At 35.6% G+C, this 20,047-nt stretch overlaps 3 protein-coding genes across 9 annotated transcripts in view; 1 reads left to right on the forward strand and 2 right to left on the reverse strand.

The window, feature by feature from the left end:
* The window catches only part of fam49bb (family with sequence similarity 49 member Bb), a 64,629-nt gene extending 57,208 nt beyond the window's left edge, over positions 1–7,421 (reverse strand). Inside the window, exon 1 of the mRNA XM_051098011.1 lies at positions 7,275–7,421. The gene's annotated coding sequence lies outside the window, so the exon portion shown is untranslated. The remainder of the gene's footprint in view (positions 1–7,274) is intronic.
* A 1,122-nt stretch (positions 7,422–8,543) lies between these two features.
* Positions 8,544–11,172, forward strand: eef1a1l3 (eukaryotic translation elongation factor 1 alpha 1, like 3). The gene is made up of 7 exons (XM_051098073.1): positions 8,544–8,792; positions 8,860–9,039; positions 9,152–9,448; positions 9,877–10,027; positions 10,138–10,394; positions 10,476–10,710; positions 10,806–11,172. Exons 1-7 carry the CDS (start codon positions 8,649–8,651, stop codon positions 10,916–10,918), a joined length of 1,377 nt encoding a protein of 458 aa, XP_050954030.1. The 5' UTR covers positions 8,544–8,648; the 3' UTR covers positions 10,919–11,172.
* Positions 11,173–11,270: 98 nt separating this feature from the next.
* The window catches only part of asap1b (ArfGAP with SH3 domain, ankyrin repeat and PH domain 1b), a 76,768-nt gene continuing 67,991 nt past the window's right edge, over positions 11,271–20,047 (reverse strand). For 3 of the 7 annotated variants that reach the window (XM_051098053.1, XM_051098054.1, XM_051098055.1), the window contains 6 exons: positions 18,338–18,499; positions 16,473–16,551; positions 16,068–16,126; positions 14,839–15,347; positions 14,614–14,736; positions 11,271–12,685 (listed from right to left, as the gene is read on the reverse strand). In XM_051098053.1, the coding sequence (XP_050954010.1) occupies positions 12,611–12,685; positions 14,614–14,736; positions 14,839–15,347; positions 16,068–16,126; positions 16,473–16,551; positions 18,338–18,499 (1,007 nt within the window). In that variant the 3' untranslated portion in view covers positions 11,271–12,610. Of the gene's footprint in view, positions 12,686–14,613; positions 14,737–14,838; positions 15,348–16,067; positions 16,127–16,472; positions 16,552–18,337; positions 18,500–19,968; positions 20,038–20,047 lie in introns of all 7 variants that reach the window. The other 4 variants (XM_051098058.1, XM_051098057.1, XM_051098060.1 and 1 more) reach the window with 2 other exon arrangements.

Here is a 20,047-nt window from a genome sequence, read left to right on the forward strand (position 1 = left end):
ATCTACCAACCAGTATTCAGGTAAACAACAGCCTCCAAGAGAAACTGAATAAAGTAAAACAACACTACATAGTCCTCACAGTATAAATGAAATATAGACTAATGCTTATTAGGGGTGTGCGATATTTATTGTCTGTGATAACATCATAATTGTTGTTTTAACAATATGCAAGCTGAGTCTGACATTATCAATTACGTCACTTTGCAAAAGTCTTGCAAGTTCAAAAGCAATCAACGCATGATGAAACGTACACTGTAAAAAAAAAAAAAAAAAAAAAAAAAAAAAAAAAAAAAGCTGTGGTTGCCAGAATTTTACTGTAGAACATATGGTAGCAACATTTTAGTTTTTACAGATTTAACTTAAATTTTCATTTGAATAACGTAATTTGATTAACTGATATAATGTTAATATACCAACCTATGGAAGTATTGAAATCTGTTTCGAAATCTGTTTGATACACTGATAACCACCTAAAGCAGGTGGTGATGAGAAAGTCACATGATGAACCAAAGCCCATCACAAGCAGCCTTTATATACAAACATATACAGAAAGTGCACAGTATCACTTAACACCATCATGATGTACCAAAATGTACACAACTGATAAGAAAAAAAAAAAGAGAAAAAAAAAAAAAGAAAAAAGTTATTTTAATGAAAAACATCAAATGTGAATTATAACGCAGGGAATTCTGGGAATGTCAATTTACGGTTATTCACTGTAAATGCTACATTCTTTTTTTACTTGCAAAAACGGTATACTACCATAAGATTTCATGTAATGTCCTTTACAGTTTTTCACCGTACAGTATAAAGTAGGGGAACTTACCATTAAGCAATCAATAGGTTTTTACTGTAGCATTTTTACAGTCTTTTACTGTTAAAACCACGTAATTTTTAATTCAAGTTATCAAATCAGAAATATTATTTTTATATATGATGTAGTTCAGTAGTTCAGTAACATCACAGCAAGCAAGAGTGCCATTTTCCTGAACATTAGTGCATCAGCACAATCTCAAATATGCAAGAGCTCAACAAACAAGTTAATATTGAGTGAGTTACATTTTAGACACAATATTGTCTGTTTTTTGTGGGGTTTTTTCCACCAACAAATATCCAAACAAAGCTGGAAACAAAGCTTTAAAAACATTGTTTAATTGTCGTTTTGGAATTTAAAAAAAAAAAAAATCCAATAAATATACATATTATTTTTCGTCAATGTTGCAAACTCCTAATGCTTATTAAAGCTACTAAAATTATTCAGTCAGGAGCAGTTTTTCTTTTATTGTTTGATTAAGATTAGGGACGGCAGCATAACAGTGTATTAGGCTGCTTTATGACCAAATGCAATATACACATCTGATTTCCTTCTGACAATTTACATTCAGTTAAGACGTAAACAACTGTGTTTAGGTGAATAACTCACCAAGCAGTAGATTGTATTTTACAACAATCACTTATTTTTCTGATTTGTACATTAAGTTTGGGTTTTTAAGAAAATAATGAAACTGCACTGATGTGAAGGAAAATCCTTGTCCTCAACAAATAATCTATAATCCTTGTTTTCTCAACAAAAAGCCAGCCAATAGGAATTTTCCACTGGCTTTTGGATTATTAGAGAAAATAAGATATGTGACTAACAGAAGTTTATGACACTTACACATTTTGCTCATCAAGATAATCTTCACAATTTTTATGAAGCTTAAATACAATCACCAGAAGTAAAAAGTTAGGCTATAAATGAACTACAGCACGACTGCATGACCTCATTTGTTCATTGTCACCACCAGTAAGCTTGTCACTTCCTTCAATCTTTAATTAAAATCTACAAGTTGGAAAGTCTGAGTTAAAATAGATAAAGACAACAGGACTTTAAAGAGAACTATAGTACTATAAACACATCTCACAGGCCCACTTGGTATTTTATTAGCAACCACTTATTTAAAAAAAAAATGTAAATGCTTAAAATTCACAAATAGGGTATTATGGTTGTGTTTTATGTCATAGAACAAAACATGAAAATATCTCGACCATGCGTTAACCACAGATCACTGGCATTTCAACTCATTTACACACTTTTAGCTACTCATTCTCCAGCACTCTGTTGGACGACATAAACAAGAAGTAAATGGTAATAGGAGTAACTTGCTTACTAATGTACATTGACAGTAGCCCATTCTGTAATAGTGCTCTTTTAAACATAGGTTACTTGATTATCCAGATAACCATGATAACCGAGGAACCTGGCTTAAACCAGAGTCGTTTTTTTAGAATAGCAGTTAACAGAGCTAGCTTAACTTTAAGTTTAAAGTTTAAAAGGCAGTGCAGACCATATCCAGACAGTTAAAACTGCAATGTATATAATCAATCACTTTCAGTCAGTAGGTTTAATGTTACCTGAACATTTAATTTGTGAATAATATACTACGTAAAACATGAGGAGCTAAAATTACTTGATGAAACATTCTTCAAGTCTATAAATTCACACATAAATGGCAAAATCTGTGTTGATGGCTAACCACAGATTAGTAAACCTTTTCTTTTGGGCAAAGAGGGAAATGTGGAGCCCTGGGGTGGACCATCTAAAAATCAGACCAAGCCTCATGAAGAGTCATGAGCTGACTAATGAGGCAAAAACATGCTTGACTCATATCCTCTTTTAGCTCTGCGAACACACACCTCCGAGATCACCAAAACCAACCAAATTCTCACTTAACGACAACATGACCTCAGCAGAATAAGCCATCTATGCTGCTTTTAGTCAGCTCTATTTAAAACATGTCCCTCATACTTTTTGACTGAGAGCAGAGAGTCTAGTATAACCCTTCTGCTTCACTGAAGACTGGCATATTAAAGGCAACAGATGGATATTGTTGGGTTTCCTTTCCAACTGTTGCCAAGTCATCTGTGCCGGTTACCATGTTCAGCCACCCTCACCATGGAAACAAGAGGGAGGGGATGCAATGGGCACACAATATATGTAGAGTGTCAAAGTGACACAGTTAAAGCAAAATCTAGAAATGGACTTAACACTGCTGACCAAAAGAATCTAATTTCTAATTTCTCAGTTTGCACATTTAAACAGGTCTGGCTTTTACAAAATTGTTATTATCTTTTTTTAAATCCCTTAAACACATGAAATGGTATTCGAAGCACATTTAACCTACAAACATATAAAAAAAGATATTTCTGAGTGAAACAATGTAGGGCAGGGCTTAATTGTGCCCACTGGGATTTGGTTAGCTTGTGAAAATTACTCTATAATATTTTTTTCCCCAGCCAAACAGATTTTAATAGATCAACAAAGAAATGGAGGAAATTGCTAAATTTTAATAAAATATAATGAAAATGTAATTTTTCTTTAGACTACACACAATAAGGCCATAGACATTAAAGTTTATAAATTACGGGTTTATTAAGGTCAAAACTGATTTCTTTAAATTTGAAGTCTTTAAGAGAACAAAGTTCAATTTTGGAATTTGTATGTTCTTTTCACACCCATCTACATGTTAATAATATCCATATTTAGTGAAGACTAAAGACAAATTTGTGTGATTGAAGTAGCAAGGAAGATTGCAAAAGAAAGTGGATTAATTTAACATCTTCTTTAATGTTTAATTTAATTACTAGTAACATAAATGATTTTTTATGGTTTTACTTTTAGTATTAGTTAACCATAATGACCCTGAGCAAAGTTCACCCCTCCCTAAAACATAATAGTAGGGGGAAAAATGTTTTGTTTTTCTTTGTCATTTTCTTTCATGCACATGGTTTTAAGCACCAAATGTTTGTGTCTAAGTGGTGTATGTTTTCAGCTCTATTTAACACTTAACAATTGAAATGTTAAAATCCTGATGTGGAAATCAAGTGGGAAAAAAAAAAAAAAACACTGCTCAGCTCAACTGTACCGATTGACATGTGGAGACATGACATTAAGAAAGTACACTACATGCTGCTGCAAGACAGAGTACAGAGATCACCTGAGGTTAAAAAAAATATATAAAATGAATTATAGGCCACAGGGACATATGCTTTTGAGGGTTAACAACACACTGTGGTTAATATCATAACACAAAAAATCATTCAACCTTCAACCTTGTTTAAAAAACATTTACATATGAAAAAAGCATTAGTCTACAATTTCAGCAAGGCAATCACACTTATTAGAAACACTGACAGCATTGTCATTTGGACAGCATTTTACGGTGTAAAGGGCAAACTGAGGTGGAACAGGAAGTTAAGTAAGCTAGTTCAGAGTGAAGATTTGCACTTATAAACTTACGTACATTTATTAGACTTCCTTATGTCTTTTATAGGCAAATTCTACAGATTATAATTCTGACAACAACAGGCATATAATATCGACAGCACAGTTCTCCTGCTATTCATTTTGCAATGGTTTAAATACCCAACAAATAATTCTGCCCAATTAAAAAATTGCTTAAATTAATGTTAAAGTAAACACATGCTCTATTGGGAGTTATCTTAAGCAAACTGCTTCAACTACAAAGAATACCATCACCAGTTTGTACACTCCATTCTTGTAAAAGTTACAGCACCAATCTTTTACCAACCTCCAAATGCACAAAGCATTTCTCCAGAACTAACATTCTTACTAGGATGAAAAGATTAGCAAAGAGTGCTAATTACAAAAATGGCTGGCCTATGGCTCACAAAATCTGAGGACACCTATCTAGCCTATCACCAAACATAATGTTTGTATGTTAATTATTTTATTCTTTTTTCAACCATAAATTGATTGCAAAGGAAACTTGGTCAACCTTACACCCTAACCAACACCTTAACATGGTTTTGCATGGCTCTGACAAACTACTTAATATTTTAAAAAGGGATCAGCCTTTTGATATGAATCAATCCAACTTCCTGTTTCAATAGGAAATGTGTCAACACAGGAAAGAAAACTGAGCTCAAACTATTTCTTGGTGTCTCTTCTAAACAGCAATTCATAAACTTTCCAAAAAAAAAAAAAAAAAAAATATTTGCTTTCCTCATCTGTGAATTTTCTCTGAAGAAATTCCACTTTTGCCTCAACTTAAGATGAAGTGTCCTATCAGCTAACCTGCACCACACAAATATTTCAGCTGATATTTTAGCCAAGAGCACAGGGAGATGATAATAAGCTCTTGACTAGTTTAAAAACCCAACCACTCAACACAGTTCAGGTGACAGTTCATCCAAAGCGCCTTTAATTTTAATTGTGGACTGTTAAATAAAATTGTACACCATTAATGTAAATGCTTATTAAGGCAGTCCTCTTTTAAACAAACAAACACTAAACACTAACACACACCTACCACTTCCATGTCAGATAACTCATAAAAGTGGATTACAAGGACCTTTATTTATGACATATATCTGTCCGTTAAACAAGCAGAGCCACAGTGTTTACCCCTCATGGCCTGACATGCAGGCAAAGCAATGTGTGCAATGCTTGCCACAGTCCAATGTGTTTTACGAGTTCAACATTTTTTTTTACCATTCTGAACATAGCACCCTGTCTCCAAGGGCATTAATTTGATGATTTACACATAGTATGCAGCTTACATTTATTTAACCAATTTAAAAATAAATAAATAAATCAGCCATAATCAAGTAAACACTGACGATAGCATAAACTGCTAAAAACCAAAATGTAAATATGTATTTTCATGACCATTGTAACATTATAAATGTACATCCTTGCTGTATACAAGTATTAATTTCTTTCAATTAATAAATAAATAAAATATTAAATAGATTATGCTTAATTAACTATATTACAATGATATCTATTTATTAAAATAAAAAAAAATCATACTGTATATCTCACTGACCCCAAATGTTTGAATGTGTTTGTAATATTATACCCATGATCACCAAGTCTGTTATTTTTCATCAAACTTCCATAAACGAGGATCCATTCAATTTACTCCCTGATGCACAACAATGATCTAAATGCAGTACCATCGTGCAACATACACATACAAATAAGCTTTCACATTAAAAACCCATCTCTATCTGGCCATGACTTAAAACATAAGCTACCGCAGTGACACACTACAAAGTATCAGAAACCACCAGATCACAGTCTTCCTGTATGCCGTGCTTGACTTCAAGCCTCACCTACATACCATAAAAGGAAAGGGAAGGAGAGGCGATAAGATGTAAATCGAACAGTGTGAAGAGCATCTGCACATGAATGATTGTGATGACAGAAGTTTATCCAATGGCAAATAATCGGAAGTGGCAGCCTAAACTATGAAGAGGTTTATAAAATAAAGAGACTATTCATCAGCATTCATGATTGATCTCACAAGTGCAGGGATGAGCTATGGATACAAACTGTACAGTCCACTGCTCTATGCAACACCAAAACTCAATAACATCTCACATTAGTATGACTTTATGGAGGAAAAGTATAAGTAGTATATATTATATGAGTATATAATAAGTATAAATTGTATGATATTATTTCAGAACATGCCATTACTTTATCAAATGCTATTTTGATTTGCATACTAATAAATGCATACATCACACCAGTGATTTTAATTAGGAAAAACCATAAGATGCACATGGGTATAATCAAACACAGGTTTCTGGCATGTAAGGAGTTTGGAACCAGAAAACGTTTCTTTCATTAGTCTGTACATGGATAACTCACACCTTAGCTACATGTAGTGCACTACACTTGAACACTAGACTAGATTTCAATACCCACTTGGGATCTGGGCAAAAGCATCAGCTAGACTTTATGTTCCCATACGTTTGGCCAATGAATTTCCATGAAATATTGTTGAACTGAGTATGACTAAACATTGTGTATTTACTATAGAAAATTCCATGTGCTTGTAAGATACAAATAAAATCGTCGGACTTTTCCAGTCCTGTAAATAACAATTCAGATATATCCTGATATTTCCAGGTTTTCCATGACCATGGGGACATTCTTGCTTCTGAAAACTGTAAGATCACAGCAGGTCTTACCATTGTTGCACAATGCATGGCAGAAGTTACACTGCATTGCACTGTATGACAAATAGCTGCTTTACTTTTTTCCACCCATAAATGCATTTAAACACTGTCAAGCACTCATTTCTCATCTGTTCCTGTCTATACCCTTTTAAAACAACGGATGGCCACTGGTGCCATCGTGCTGAAAGCACACCGCTCAGTCACATGCTGTACTACAGCACTAATGCATTCAGAGTTATGAATATACACAATAAAGCCTAATATATGCAACATAATGACATAAGACAAAAACGAAGACGCACCTTTGATAGTGAAGCGATGAAAAACACGTATGGAGTCCAGGTAGCACGCTATAAGCTCCAGGGAGAAGGCTTTAGATCTCTCTCTCCCTCTCTGTATCTGAGCCTCTCTCGCTCTCTCTCTCTCTCAGCTGTCTTACCGACTGTTATTTCCGGGTTAATAAAACGTCATGTGCTTCTCGCATTTATTTTAACCAAACGCCGTAAATCAAGCTCCAAGCATTACCATATAATAAGAAAACAACGTGTAATGCTTTAAATATTTAGTCGCGTTTGCATTAGACATGCGATTATTTTTATAATATAACTATAGTTAATGAAGTATTCAGCGCGCCCCCTGCCGGTCAACTTGTGCTGTTGGGCATAAGCGACACACCTGATTGATAAACTCATTTCTGTTATGTAAATCTGTGGAAATGCAACAAGTTACTAAGAACGACACACTGTCCCTGAAAATCAAAAAAAAAAAAAAAAAAAATTGTTACGAAATCAGTCTTTGTCACGCGACATTTTCGTATAGTTTTCCCACAAATTTTGTCTGCTTCCTGTACATAATGCCTAAACAAATTAGTGCAAACTGCAAAGGGCCATTTTTACTTTCCTCGCCTAGTTATTTGTTGCAACTAATACAAAAAAATAGACAAAAAAAAAATAGATGTTGATTTTTTTTTTAATTCATGCAACATTAAACATTCATTAGGGCCTACGTTATTGACATGTATAACAGCAACTCACCACATGTTCCAACACTCGGTTTAATAGTGATGTAAAACATAAATTTTTACCATGAGGCTCAAATCCGAATCTAAAATGAGAGCACCAGCTCTTTAGAAATGTCACAATAGTAACCATAGTTTCCATTCAAATACCTTATTGATTATTAGCTATTGTTGCTAGAATAAAACTAGTAACTTGGTATCAGCCATATGGCTGGTGCTCTAATTAAAAATTCGGAATTAAGTGATGTCCCTGCCATCAAGAAAAAAAAATACAGAACGATTCCAAAAGCTGCGGTGATGATATTTTGAGATGTTGATTTGTGGTATCTGTGTTATGCATTAGTGTGTAGATTTGTTTTTTTTTTTTTTTTTGTTTGTTTGTTTTTTTATATTATTCATTTACTTTTACATACAGAATAATGTATTGTATAACATTAGCTAGCCTATTCCAATTCATTATGGGCGTGGTCATTATTGCATCAATGCAGTTTCAGCCTTTATTGATCACAGCAGGACTCAATCAGCAGCACCCATACTTAAGTGTTTCCTTTGTTACTGGATTCACTGTGGTTTGAAAATCACTGTAGGAACAAGGAGTGTGTTGATTGTGGTGTGTAAAACAGGTCATTATTAAAACAGGACTAAACTATCTGCAAATATGGGTAAGGAAAGAATCCATATCAATCTGGTCATAATTGGACATGTAGACAGTGGAAAATCCACAACCACTGGTCACCTGGTCTACAAATGTGGTGGAATTGACCACAGAACACTTGAGAAGTACGAGAAGGCTGCAACCCAGGTTAGTATTTACTTGAATTCCTTTTTATGGTTGTTTGAATGTTAAACTTTGGTTTCTTCTTTTAAAGATGGGAAAGAGTTCCTTCAAGTATGCCTGGGTTTTGGACAAACTGAAAGCAGAGAGGGAACGTGGCATTACAATTGATATCTCCCTGCTAAAATTCAACACTCAGAAATACACCTTCACTATAATTGATGCACCTGGTCATCGTGACTTCATCAAGAACATGATAACAGGGACTTCACAGGTATTTATGCATATTGAGGTGTTGAGTTCTTGAGTGTTTATCTGGGTTTCTCTTCTGCTACTTCCTGTAACAATGAAGTTGACCTAAATGGCAGTATTTTTCTATTTCTTAGGCTGATGCTGCTCTACTAATTGTCTCTGCTGCAAAGGGTGAATTTGAGGCTGGGATTTCTCGTAATGGTCAGACGAGAGAGCATGCTTTGCTGGCTTACACCCTTGGGGTCAAACAGCTCATGGTCTGTGTCAACAAAATGGACCTCACCGAGCCACCGTTTAGCCAGAAACGTTATGATGAGGTGGTGAAGAACGTTTCTGTGTTCATCAAGAAGATTGGCTTTGAGATTGGTGCTGTACCTTTCATACCTGTTTCTGGTTGGAGTGGTGAGAACATGATTGCCCCATCCCAGAAGGTAATGTCATTCTCAACACCCTTACCATAAAGATGTAGAGCGGGGATAAGTAATATTGGTCCTGGAGTGCCAATGTCCTGCAGAGTTTCGTTCCAACCCTGAACAAAAACCTCACCTGCCTGTAGCCCTAGTAATCCTGAAGACCTTGAATAGCTTGTCCAGGTGTGTTTGACTAGAGTTGGAACTAAAACTCTGCAGGTCATCGGCACTTAGCCTCAACGTTGCCTGTCCCTGATGTAGAGCACTCCTGTTCATGTAGGCTGACCTGTAACTGTCTAGTGCCGCTGAAGATGTTAGATTGTTGTTTCAGGTGTTTGATCAGGGTTGGAGCTAAACTGTACAGGATGGTAGATCTTCAGGAACAGGATTGGGCACTCCTGATATAGACTATATTTGCTGACCTCAATTACTTCCATGTCTTGTTTCAGATGCAATGGTTCAAAGGATGGAAGCTCAAGAGGAAAGAAGGCCACTCAAATGGCCGAACCTTGTTGGAGGTGCTTGATTCCCTACTTCCTCCAGTGCGGAATGCAAGCAAACCACTGCGCCTTCCCCTGCAAGATGTCTACAAGATAGGTGGTAGGTAAAACTACCAAGTGGACAAGGTCTTCATTGACTAAGTATAACTGAAAATGCCTTGTTAAGCCCTCAACATTTTTAACTGTCTAAACTTGGTTCCCCTTCCCCAGGTGTTGGCACAGTCCCTGTGGGTAAGATTGAGACTGGTGTCCTGAAGCCTGGAATGGTTCTGACCTTCTCTCCAGCAAAGTTGACTGCGGAGGTCAAGTCCATTGAGATGCATCACCAGGGGCTTCAGACTGCCCTCCCTGGCCACAATGTGGGCTTCAACATTAAAAATGTGTCCGTGAAGAACCTTCGGAGAGGTGATGTTGCAGGTAATGCGCAGCAGGACCCACCATCAGATGTGAGCAGTTTTATCGCTCAGGTAGTGAATCTTTGCTTGCTTTGACAATATCTGGACTCTGGTTGACAAACTGGTAACTGATTCTCTTGATGATTTCAACAGATCATAATGCTGAACCACCCAGGCAAAATTAAGGTTGGCTATTCCCCTGTACTAGACTGCCACACAACTCATGTTTCCTGTCGTTTTGCTGAGCTGAGGGAGAAGCTTGATCGGCGTACGGGGAAGAAACTTGAGGACTGGCCTCAGTACCTGATGTCGGGAGATGGTGCCACAGTCAAACTAGTCCCAAACAAACCCTTATGTGTGGAGAGCTTCTTTCATTATCCACCTCTGGGTAAAGAACTGAATTTAAAGTGTCAAACTACTGCTTGAAGAAGCAAATTTTGTAGTGACTTTTTTTTTTTTTTTTTTTTTTTTTTTTTTGCCCAGGTCGATTTGCCGTAAGGGATTTAAAACAGACAGTTGCTGTAGGAGTCATCAAGTCTGTGGAGAAGGTGGACCAAGCTAAAAAGACATCACAAAAAGCTCCTGTATCTAAATGAATTGCTCATTTGTCCCTTTTATAGTACTTTATCTACCAGCAGTCTGGTATGTGAACCAAAAGGTTCTCTTTAAGTTGAGTTTTTGTATAGTTTTATTGAACTACACTTTATTTTGCCTTAAAGTGAAGCCGCTTTTTAAATGCGTTTTGGGTTGTTTAAAGTGACTCTGGGGCCCAATATGAGGTTTGGCATTGCTGTAGAGAAGCATTAAAAGTATGTTGCTGGACTGCAAATAAATTTGAGTTTTCACTTCAGTTGCATGTGTAGTCTTGAGTCCACTTATAACAGTGCTGTTGTGTTTCTATTTGAATTGGTTGTAACTTAACTAACTTCATGCTTGAGAAACCTGGAGTCTTGTTTAACATGAAACCATTTTATTGATAATGGAATGGTAAGTGAGGAACATGTTCAGACAGTGGACACCGTCCTCAGAATCTGCAGTCAAAAAGAAACCTGTAGCATATCAGACCTATTTCACTTCCAAAGAGAATGAAATTAAGTTCTACTGTGCTTCCTTCTGAGTTAGACTTGATACCATGCTCATTTAAATTTTGGGGGATAGATCCCATCTACCATAAGGAAACAATGCTGACATAATCTTGGATTGTTGCTTGAAAGTAAATTAACACAAGACTGACTAAATCTTGCATTAAAAACTATGGTGGTTATAGTCCTTCATTGGGAATTTAAATAGCTGAGGCAGCTGTTATTCAGCTCTAACATGAGGTTACTGGCAGCATGGACAAAGCATAGGTTCCAATTGCAATACAGTACATGTCTATCACTTGAAAACATAACATCTATAAACCAAGTAAACAACTTCCAAGTTTCAAAAGTATTTCAAGTATCTAAGACCTCTCAAATCACAATATTAAAGATGACAAAGGCTGACCTTTGTGTTTGTGGAACACCACTGTTACAGAGCACTGTCCTTCAGTAAGACTGTAGTAAAATTATTTGCGCAGATAAAACAAACACTGATATGGGATCACGTAGGAACACCCTGTGAAAAGACACAGGTAATGGTGTATGCATTGCACAGGTTAATAATTTTTTACACTGAGTAGCAAGAACACGGAATAGCAAACACAAATTAACATATTTCACTCTTGGACATGCTTTAGTGGTGTATTAGGAAATGTGACGGTAAAAACAACTGATGTTCAGGAAACTTATGAGTCCAGTTATTCGATTAGGAAGAGAAGTCGACTCCTGTCTGTCCCTGCTATAGATGATCGCAACAATGGCCACATTAATACTTCAACTTATTTTAACAAAACTGGCCCCAGCTGTAACATACTGGCAAGTAGAGTATAAGTTCACACATTTACTTTTCAGACCAACACAAGTTTCTACATTTACACAAAAGCACACACTCATCCTTGTGTGAAACACACACACACACACACACACATTTTATGTACAACCCTATATACAGAGATACAGTCTCAATAGTGGAGGGAAAGTGCTGGTCTTTTAAGTGGGTGCAGTCTAGCCACCATGCGGTAGGCTGTATAAAATGGTACGGGTAACAGCGGTAAAGTTACATTTTATTTACACTCTGTCTCTGACGATGGTAAGGTGATAATGTGGTTTTCATTGTGGTTCCATCTTCCTAAAACTTGCATTGATGATTCAGCAGCTACGTCAAGTGCGTCCCATAAGTGGAGGTGGAGGACTGACATTTGCCTGTCAATCAGACAAGATATGGACGAAAGACATGGGAAATACACCTTTTCTCTCTGGCTGCCCCTCGATGTGTCCAATCTGAGGACAAAAAAAGAAAGGCTGCAATCAGAATGTGGCTCTTAATGCAAGTGTGGAATAACTGATGACGAACTGCAGAATTACTGAAAATGAATGCCAGATTACCAGTTAAATTTCAATAATTCAATGGCCTGGTAACAATTCTGCCTTTACCAAGGTTAGCACATGTACATGTCTATGTCTATATAAGTTTGAGACATTTTTCAGGTTTTCATGTTTAAAAGGACAGCGTTTGCACTTTTGGTTTTATTCCAAGTAGTCTATATGTTTATGTACTGTAAGCAGAATAATTGCAAGGGCTATGACAAGTGTACAAACACACAGGGCCTCACATTTGGCCTGTCATATCATGTATAATTTTTTATACAACAAAAAAACTCTCAACTCCATATATAGTCAAGGTCTCATGGGGAAAAAAAAAAAATCAGAATTGTCAGAAATGATCAGAAAGCAGTACTAACTGTAGACTAACAAAATAATAAAACATAAATTACATTAAGTTAATTAAGAATAAATAAAGCAGTAAATGTCATCAAATTACAAGTTTTGGTCAAAAGCTGTCCTACATGTAATGGTCAGAAGCTAGACAAAACTACAAGGTGAATAAAAATCTCTAACAAATTGTATAATTGATTTTATTTCAGTAGGAAAGTGGATTTAGACTTAATTTCATTATCCAAAACAACTTAATTTTTTGGTGTACTTGAAAATTGTTTTAATTTTGTTTTGTTACGAGTAAAACATTTTTTTTTTTCATGCTGGATCCTTTTCACCCATCTGAGGGCGATGCGCTCACAGGGTTCAAACTGTTAGTTCACCCAAAAATGAAAATAAGCCCATGTTTTATTTACCCTTAAGGCATCCTAGGGTGTGGGTGTTTCTGTTCAACAGTCCAAACGAAGTCCAATAAAGTGCATCCATCCATAAAAAAAGTGCTCCACCTGGCTCTGAGGGGTGAATAAAGACCTCCTGTGGTGAACTGATGCATTTTTGTAAGAAAAATGTTGGTTTGTGCTAACTGTCATACACGAAAGCTGCTCTGGGTGGATTACATGGGACATATGAGTTGCGCATGCTCCGCTAAAGAAGTGCTGAACGCGGAAAAAGAGAGAGCACAACAAAACAGCAGTCATGAATTAGTAGTAAAAAAGGAGGATTTGTAAAGAAAAACGGCAGAGGATTTCAAGAGAAACCAGCTAAGAGGAGACTGGAAAGAAAACTTTGCTTCCTTTGCTCCTGTAAACAAACATTGTTTTTTGCGAGATCAGCAGCGCATGCGCAACTCATACGTTATCCACACAGTTTGCACGTATGACAGTAAGCGCAAGCTAGAGAAAATGATTATAACGTTTTAAATATGGAAATTTTTCTTACAAAAATGCATCGATTCACTACAGGAGGCCTTTATTTACCCCCCCGTGTGGAGCAAATTTTATTATGGATGTATGCGCTTTATTGGACTTCTTTTGGACTGTTGAACAGAAACACCTGCCCACTGCCATTACAAAGCTTGGAAGTAGTAGAATAATTTTTAATATAACTCCGATTGGATTCGACTGAAAGAAGAAAGTCATAAAACACCTAGGATGCCCTGAGGGTGAGTAGATTATGGGCTAATTTTCAATTTTGGTGAACTAACCCTTTAATGCTCTCTTCTTAGACCATTTAAAAATGTTAATTACACAAATGAAATGTTTGGTTTACCATCTCTGACAAAAAAAAAAAACAGCAGTAATTGATTACACTTACTGTTATTTTCAAAGCTTAGCATCAAAAACTTATTAAAAAAGTTATTAACCATCCTTTTATTTAGTTATATCCAGTAACCTTTGGAAAGGATCTGGAACAATAAAATATAATCAGAATATAGAATTTTTAATTCTTCAGACTCTTTGGTGCACATGCTTGAAAACACTTGTTACACTTACCCACCACTCCTGGTCTTCTTCCCCAGTTACTACAATGACCTCACCCTCAACAAAAGTGAGCTCATCATCATTATCTGCCTGACAATCGTAGATAGTCTTCACCCTCCGCATTTTACTCTTTATCTGACAGAAAGCAAGACAAACAGTGTAAGACAGTTTGTTGAAAGCAGCTTGTTACATACTTAAATGTATTTTTCCAAAACACCAGTGAATCCAGATCCTTACCGGATTTATTTTCCTGGGCAATGGTACAGGTGTCTCTTGTGCAGATGTTGGACTTCCATTGGTGTCTTTACTAGACTGCACAGGTTGAGGTGACAGTTCAGCTTGTTGAATGATTATTGGAGTATCTGGTGGTTGGGGCTTGGGAGCCACTTCTCCAGGAGGAGGTTTGTGGAGGACCTCAGTGGTTACAGGTTTGGGTGGGGAGATGTCTGTCAGTTGAGGTTTGGGCGGGAGATCTTTCAGCTGAGGTTTAGGGGGTAGATCACCCAACTGGGGTTTAGGGGGAAGGTCAGATAGCTGAGGCTTTGGAGGCAATTCTCCTGGTTTAGGGGGTAATTCTGAAGGCTGTGGTTTAGGAGGTATATCTCCATGCTGAGGTCTGTCGGCTAACGGAATTTTCTGTGGCGTGTCTGAACTCTGCAGAACCTTCTGGAACAGGACAGGTTCAGGAGGCTGGTTGGTTTTATCCATAGATGGGTGATGGATTGTGTCTATTTTACGCAGGGCAACTATTGAGAAACAAAATAAAGCTAGTAGGTTAGTTGTATGTTTTCTGTCTTTTTATATTTTTATATAGTTCTAGACAATTTTAGTAAGCAAATATGAGGAAAATGTTGTGTCAGGATTAAAAAATGCTTGCAAAATGTTGTGTCAGGATTAAAACGCCAGTACGGCGCACTAGGAAATAGGGTTTCCAAAAAGTGTAAAAGAATGTGTAAAATAAAAAAGGTTTTTGCACTATAAAAACTTTAAGTATAGTTTTAGCTGAAATACTTTTTATTAAACACTTATATAACATTAAATGCTTTTGCTTTTTTAAATTTTTGAAGTTTCAAATCACTGCCACTGTACAGTGGGGTTTGTAACGGTGATATGAAATTTGATTTGAAATTCTTTCTCTTTAAGTTATACATCTAACTGTACTGTAATAGTCAGTAGGAAAACATTGTCAGCTTAATACAAACTAATTGAAAGTAAATACATAGGTTAATGCAAATTTACTTTATTTTAAATTATTTTAATTAATTTATTTTATAATTTTAATACATTTTAATTATTAAATAATTTTTTTAAATTATCATTTAAATTTTATTAAATTTTATTTTAGATTTAATACAAAAAAAAAAAAGGTACATTTTTTAAAATTTAAATTTAATTTTTATTAAATTCTTAAATCATTATACAGATGTACCACTGCAATTTTCAAAAGCAGAAAGCATGTCACCTACCCTTCTGAGGTAGTTTGGGAAGGACCCGTGGACCAAGTGTGGGCTTTGTGGTGTTGAGACTAGAAATAAGGAACAAATGTAAGCCTCAAAGCAAAGTCTGATAATATCATATTTACACGCTCTGTAAAACCAGCCATACTGTATAAAATGGAACTGTTTTGCATTCCCAAATAACCTGATGACAAAATTACATGGACACATTCAAATGAAATACAAAAGGCCATGTATAAATTTGCAGTCTGAAGTTTGCTGACCTTTCTTAGGCAAATATAGTTCTAAAAATAGTTCAAAAGAGTTGCTATATAAACACTGCAAAAAAAACCTGCTTGTGTGAATTTAATTCTGAATCAGTCTTGTTCGGGTTGTTTTATTTGCTACATTGAAGCTTAAAGGATGTTGGTTCACCTTTGCTGTTGTGGGATACCCTCAAATCTGTTAGTTACAGGAGACATCTTGTTGACAGGAGGCGGCGTTGAATCACTTCCTGGAATGTTGTACAGTGAACATTATACTGTGAAATGTCATAACAAATGAACTAATTTCTTAAAGGGAACCCCGGGTATTAAGACTTGTACAGCTTAATATAACGCACAGTAAATTATGTCTCTTACTGAAATATGTAGTAGAAAACCCATTAAAGATTTTAAAGATCTTTTTATACATTTTTTTGTATTTGTTTACAGGCATCTTCCCATTCTTTCGCCTCTTCTTATCACTAGGAAAGCAGTGAAAACTTAAATTGCTTCTCTTGTTGCCCTTTGACTGAAAATTAGAACCAAAAGCCGTACTACATGGCATCGTATCAGAATTTTATTTTCAGAGTTGTACTGCGGTAAAAAATAGCAAAAGGTAGCACCAGTAGCTCACTAAGTGCAGCCATTTCACGTCACTAACATAATGGCGCCCCCATTGTCCAAAATAAGTATAAAATGATGTGGATTTTTTAAAATAACTAATAAGTCTTTTACGGGTTTTCTACCACATACTTCAGTAAGATACAAAATGTATGTTATATTATGTCATTCCCTTTAAATACATGTCCCTGATTTTAGTAAGAAAAGCCTATAGAGCCGCTAAAGTGACATATGCAGAAAAGACTCATACTGCCAAAAAAAAAAAAAAAAAAAAAAAAACAGTTGGGGTCAGTAAGATTCTTTAATGTTTTTGAAATTATTTTAGTTGCATTTATTTAATCAAAATTAAATTATAAACAATAATAATGTGAAATGTTATTACAATTTAAAATAACTGTTCTCTATTTTAATGTAATTAGACATTAAAATGTCATTTATTTCTGTAAGGGCAAAGGTGAGTTTTCAGCAGCCACTGCTCTAGTCTTCAGTGCCACATGATCTATTAGAAATCTTTCTAATATTCTGATTTGGTTCTCAATGAACATTTCTTATAATTAATGTATTAATGTACTGTTAGTGTACATAGAACTGTAGTATATTGTAGTTTACAATTAAAATGCATTAAAGAATATGCAAATGCTTTCCACATAAAAGTTTGTAGTGTACACATGAAAATCTCCAGGAATTCTTTCTGCAAACGTCACTTTATGGCTTTGTATAAACTCAGCATAGTAAAGAATACTTTATTATGAATATTGTGCTGGGATACACCAGGCCATGCACAATAATGGTCTTGTGCATCTCAAATTACGCAATTATTATTTCAGCCAACAATTGAATTTATATGGGTTATATCAAAACAAATCATTTGATGGCAAAATGCAATGCAAGTATGTCTTTCACCCAGACCATTATTTTGCCATGCCTTTCTCTTTGTCATTACCTAAAATGGTAAGAAACATGCAAATCACTGGGCCGGGTAAATGGCAGAGGTCAAAAGGTTAGGGATGAGGTAGGCTGAGCCTTTCATTGGCAATATTGTCCTCTCGATATTGGCTTTCATAGTTAAAATGTATAAGAATTCAACATGTTATGACACCATAGAATGAATGGAATGCAAATGATCTGGTAACATATTGTAGAGACTAAACAAAAGGTAAATGCATGAAGCCTGGGGATGGTAAAAATGGGTATTAAGGATTGATCTGAAATTAACCAAAAGATCATAATTTCTATGTATAATTTAATTTAAAGTCAACTAAATTGGTGTTTCTATTGAAAACGTTGTATAAAAATGAAAAATTAAATCCATTCTACCGTATATGGATCTGAGTAAATGTAACCTTAGACAAAAAATAAAAACCAGAAACATTAGTTTGTACTTCAGTCTAGGGTTGTTGACTAAGTATTGCCCACCTTTACTGATTGGGGTGTGTGAGAGAGGGGTAGGGGGGTCGGATAGCGTGCGTTTGTGTCCAGGGGGAGGGGGCGGGGGCCTCTTCTTTGACAGGGTGGAGCTGCCACTAGCAGGGGTCTGTGCGGCAGGGGTGGAGGGGGGCAGGTTCGACAAGGGAGGGGCTAGAGGGAAAACAAACATAAAACAAGAACATGCAGTGATGTCATGGGGAAGAATGGACACTGTCATTTAACATGGGTCTGTGGAAGATACAGGAGGAAGGATGACAGGATAGAAACATAAGAAAATAAAAGGAAAGAATGACACTATGGGTAACCACTTGGATAAGATGGCAAGTGCTACTGAAACCGAAACGAGCCAAGTAAGTGCAGTACTTAATGTGGAAGTGGAGAAACTACTGCAAATGAATAATTTAAATTGAAGGACATAAAGACACCACAAAAAAGGAAGAGAATGACAGTTCGATTCAATGAAAGAGAAAATGAAAAGCACTATTCCTTCACTATTTGCTATTCTATGTTACATATTTTAAAAAGACAGTCAATAGCCAGTGAAAAGCTCAGTCAGAGAAGACCAGGAAAGGGATGAGACACAAGCAAATGCAGCAATTTAATAAAATCACCAATTTGCTAAAAGTGATTCATTGTAGCAGAATCATCAAGTGAAAAGGAAATAGGATGTACTAAATCTAATCTATCTGCTGCTACTTGCATAAAAGAAAAGTTAGACACCGTGATACAGTGGTGGTATTTTTTGTGATTGTATAGTCAAAAACCAGAAATATGCAGAATCTATAAATATAAAGCATCAAGACACATCCGAATTCAATTTATGCATAACATGCTGTCTACTAAGATGCTTTTATCTTGTCAGCATACTTATTCATTGCCCCTACCCCAGAACCTATGAAATTAATTTAATAATTTCATTTTTCACTTAATTTATTTTATTTTATTTTTATTTTGACTAATAAATGTATTTCTAAAGCTCATTTTAATTTGCTCTTGATCATTTTCAAATCATTTAGTTTCTTTAGTTTCAATTTAGTTTCTTCAGGAGTTACACTACCATTCAAAAGTTTTGGATCCGTAAGATATTTTTTTAAGTCTCTTATGCTCTCCAAGGCTACATTTATTTAATCAATACAGTAAACAGAACATTGTGAATATTATTACAATTTAAAATAACTGTTTTCTATTTTAATATGTTTTCAAATGTAATTTGTTCCTGTGATGGCAAAGCTGAATTTTGAGCAGCCATTACTCCAGTTTTCACTATCACAAGATCCTTCAGAAATCATTTTAATATGCTGATTTGGTGCTCAAGAAACATTTTTTATTATTATTAATGTTGAAAAAAGTGCATCTTTTGTATTACAATGTTAAGTCTTTTTGATCAATTTAATGTCCTTGCTATGTAAAAGTATTTCCATAAAAAAAAAATGGTACTGCCCCCAAAGTTTTGAATGGTAGTGTACTTTCGTATAAAAACACTGATGCAGCAGCTTTCAGTTTCAAACACAGCTGAACAGTTTTCAAACACAGCAAACTTTTGCAGAATGAGGTCATTAAATGAATTAAATAAGCAGGAGGGGTTTATCCAAAAAAAAAAAAAAAAAAAAGATAGTCACTGATGTATGGTCGAGTGCTAGCCAGAGTAGCATAGTGGGAATGAGAGCCAAGGAAAGCCAGAGGAGGAGCTGCAAGAGA

This window comes from Labeo rohita, chromosome 24 (assembly GCF_022985175.1).
Source record: "Labeo rohita strain BAU-BD-2019 chromosome 24, IGBB_LRoh.1.0, whole genome shotgun sequence".
In the NCBI taxonomy this organism is placed as follows: Eukaryota; Metazoa; Chordata; class Actinopteri; order Cypriniformes; family Cyprinidae; genus Labeo; species Labeo rohita.

Excerpts from the sequence above, each read along its gene's own strand:
- eef1a1l3 (XM_051098073.1), top strand. The coding sequence starts at position 8,649 with ATGGGTAAGGAAAGAATCCATATCAATCTGGTCATAATTGGACATGTA. Across the intron at positions 9,449-9,876 it reads TGATTGCCCCATCCCAGAAG|ATGCAATGGTTCAAAGGATG; the intron begins GTAATGTCATTC and ends GTCTTGTTTCAG. Across the intron at positions 10,711-10,805 it reads CTTTCATTATCCACCTCTGG|GTCGATTTGCCGTAAGGGAT; the intron begins GTAAAGAACTGA and ends TTTTTTGCCCAG.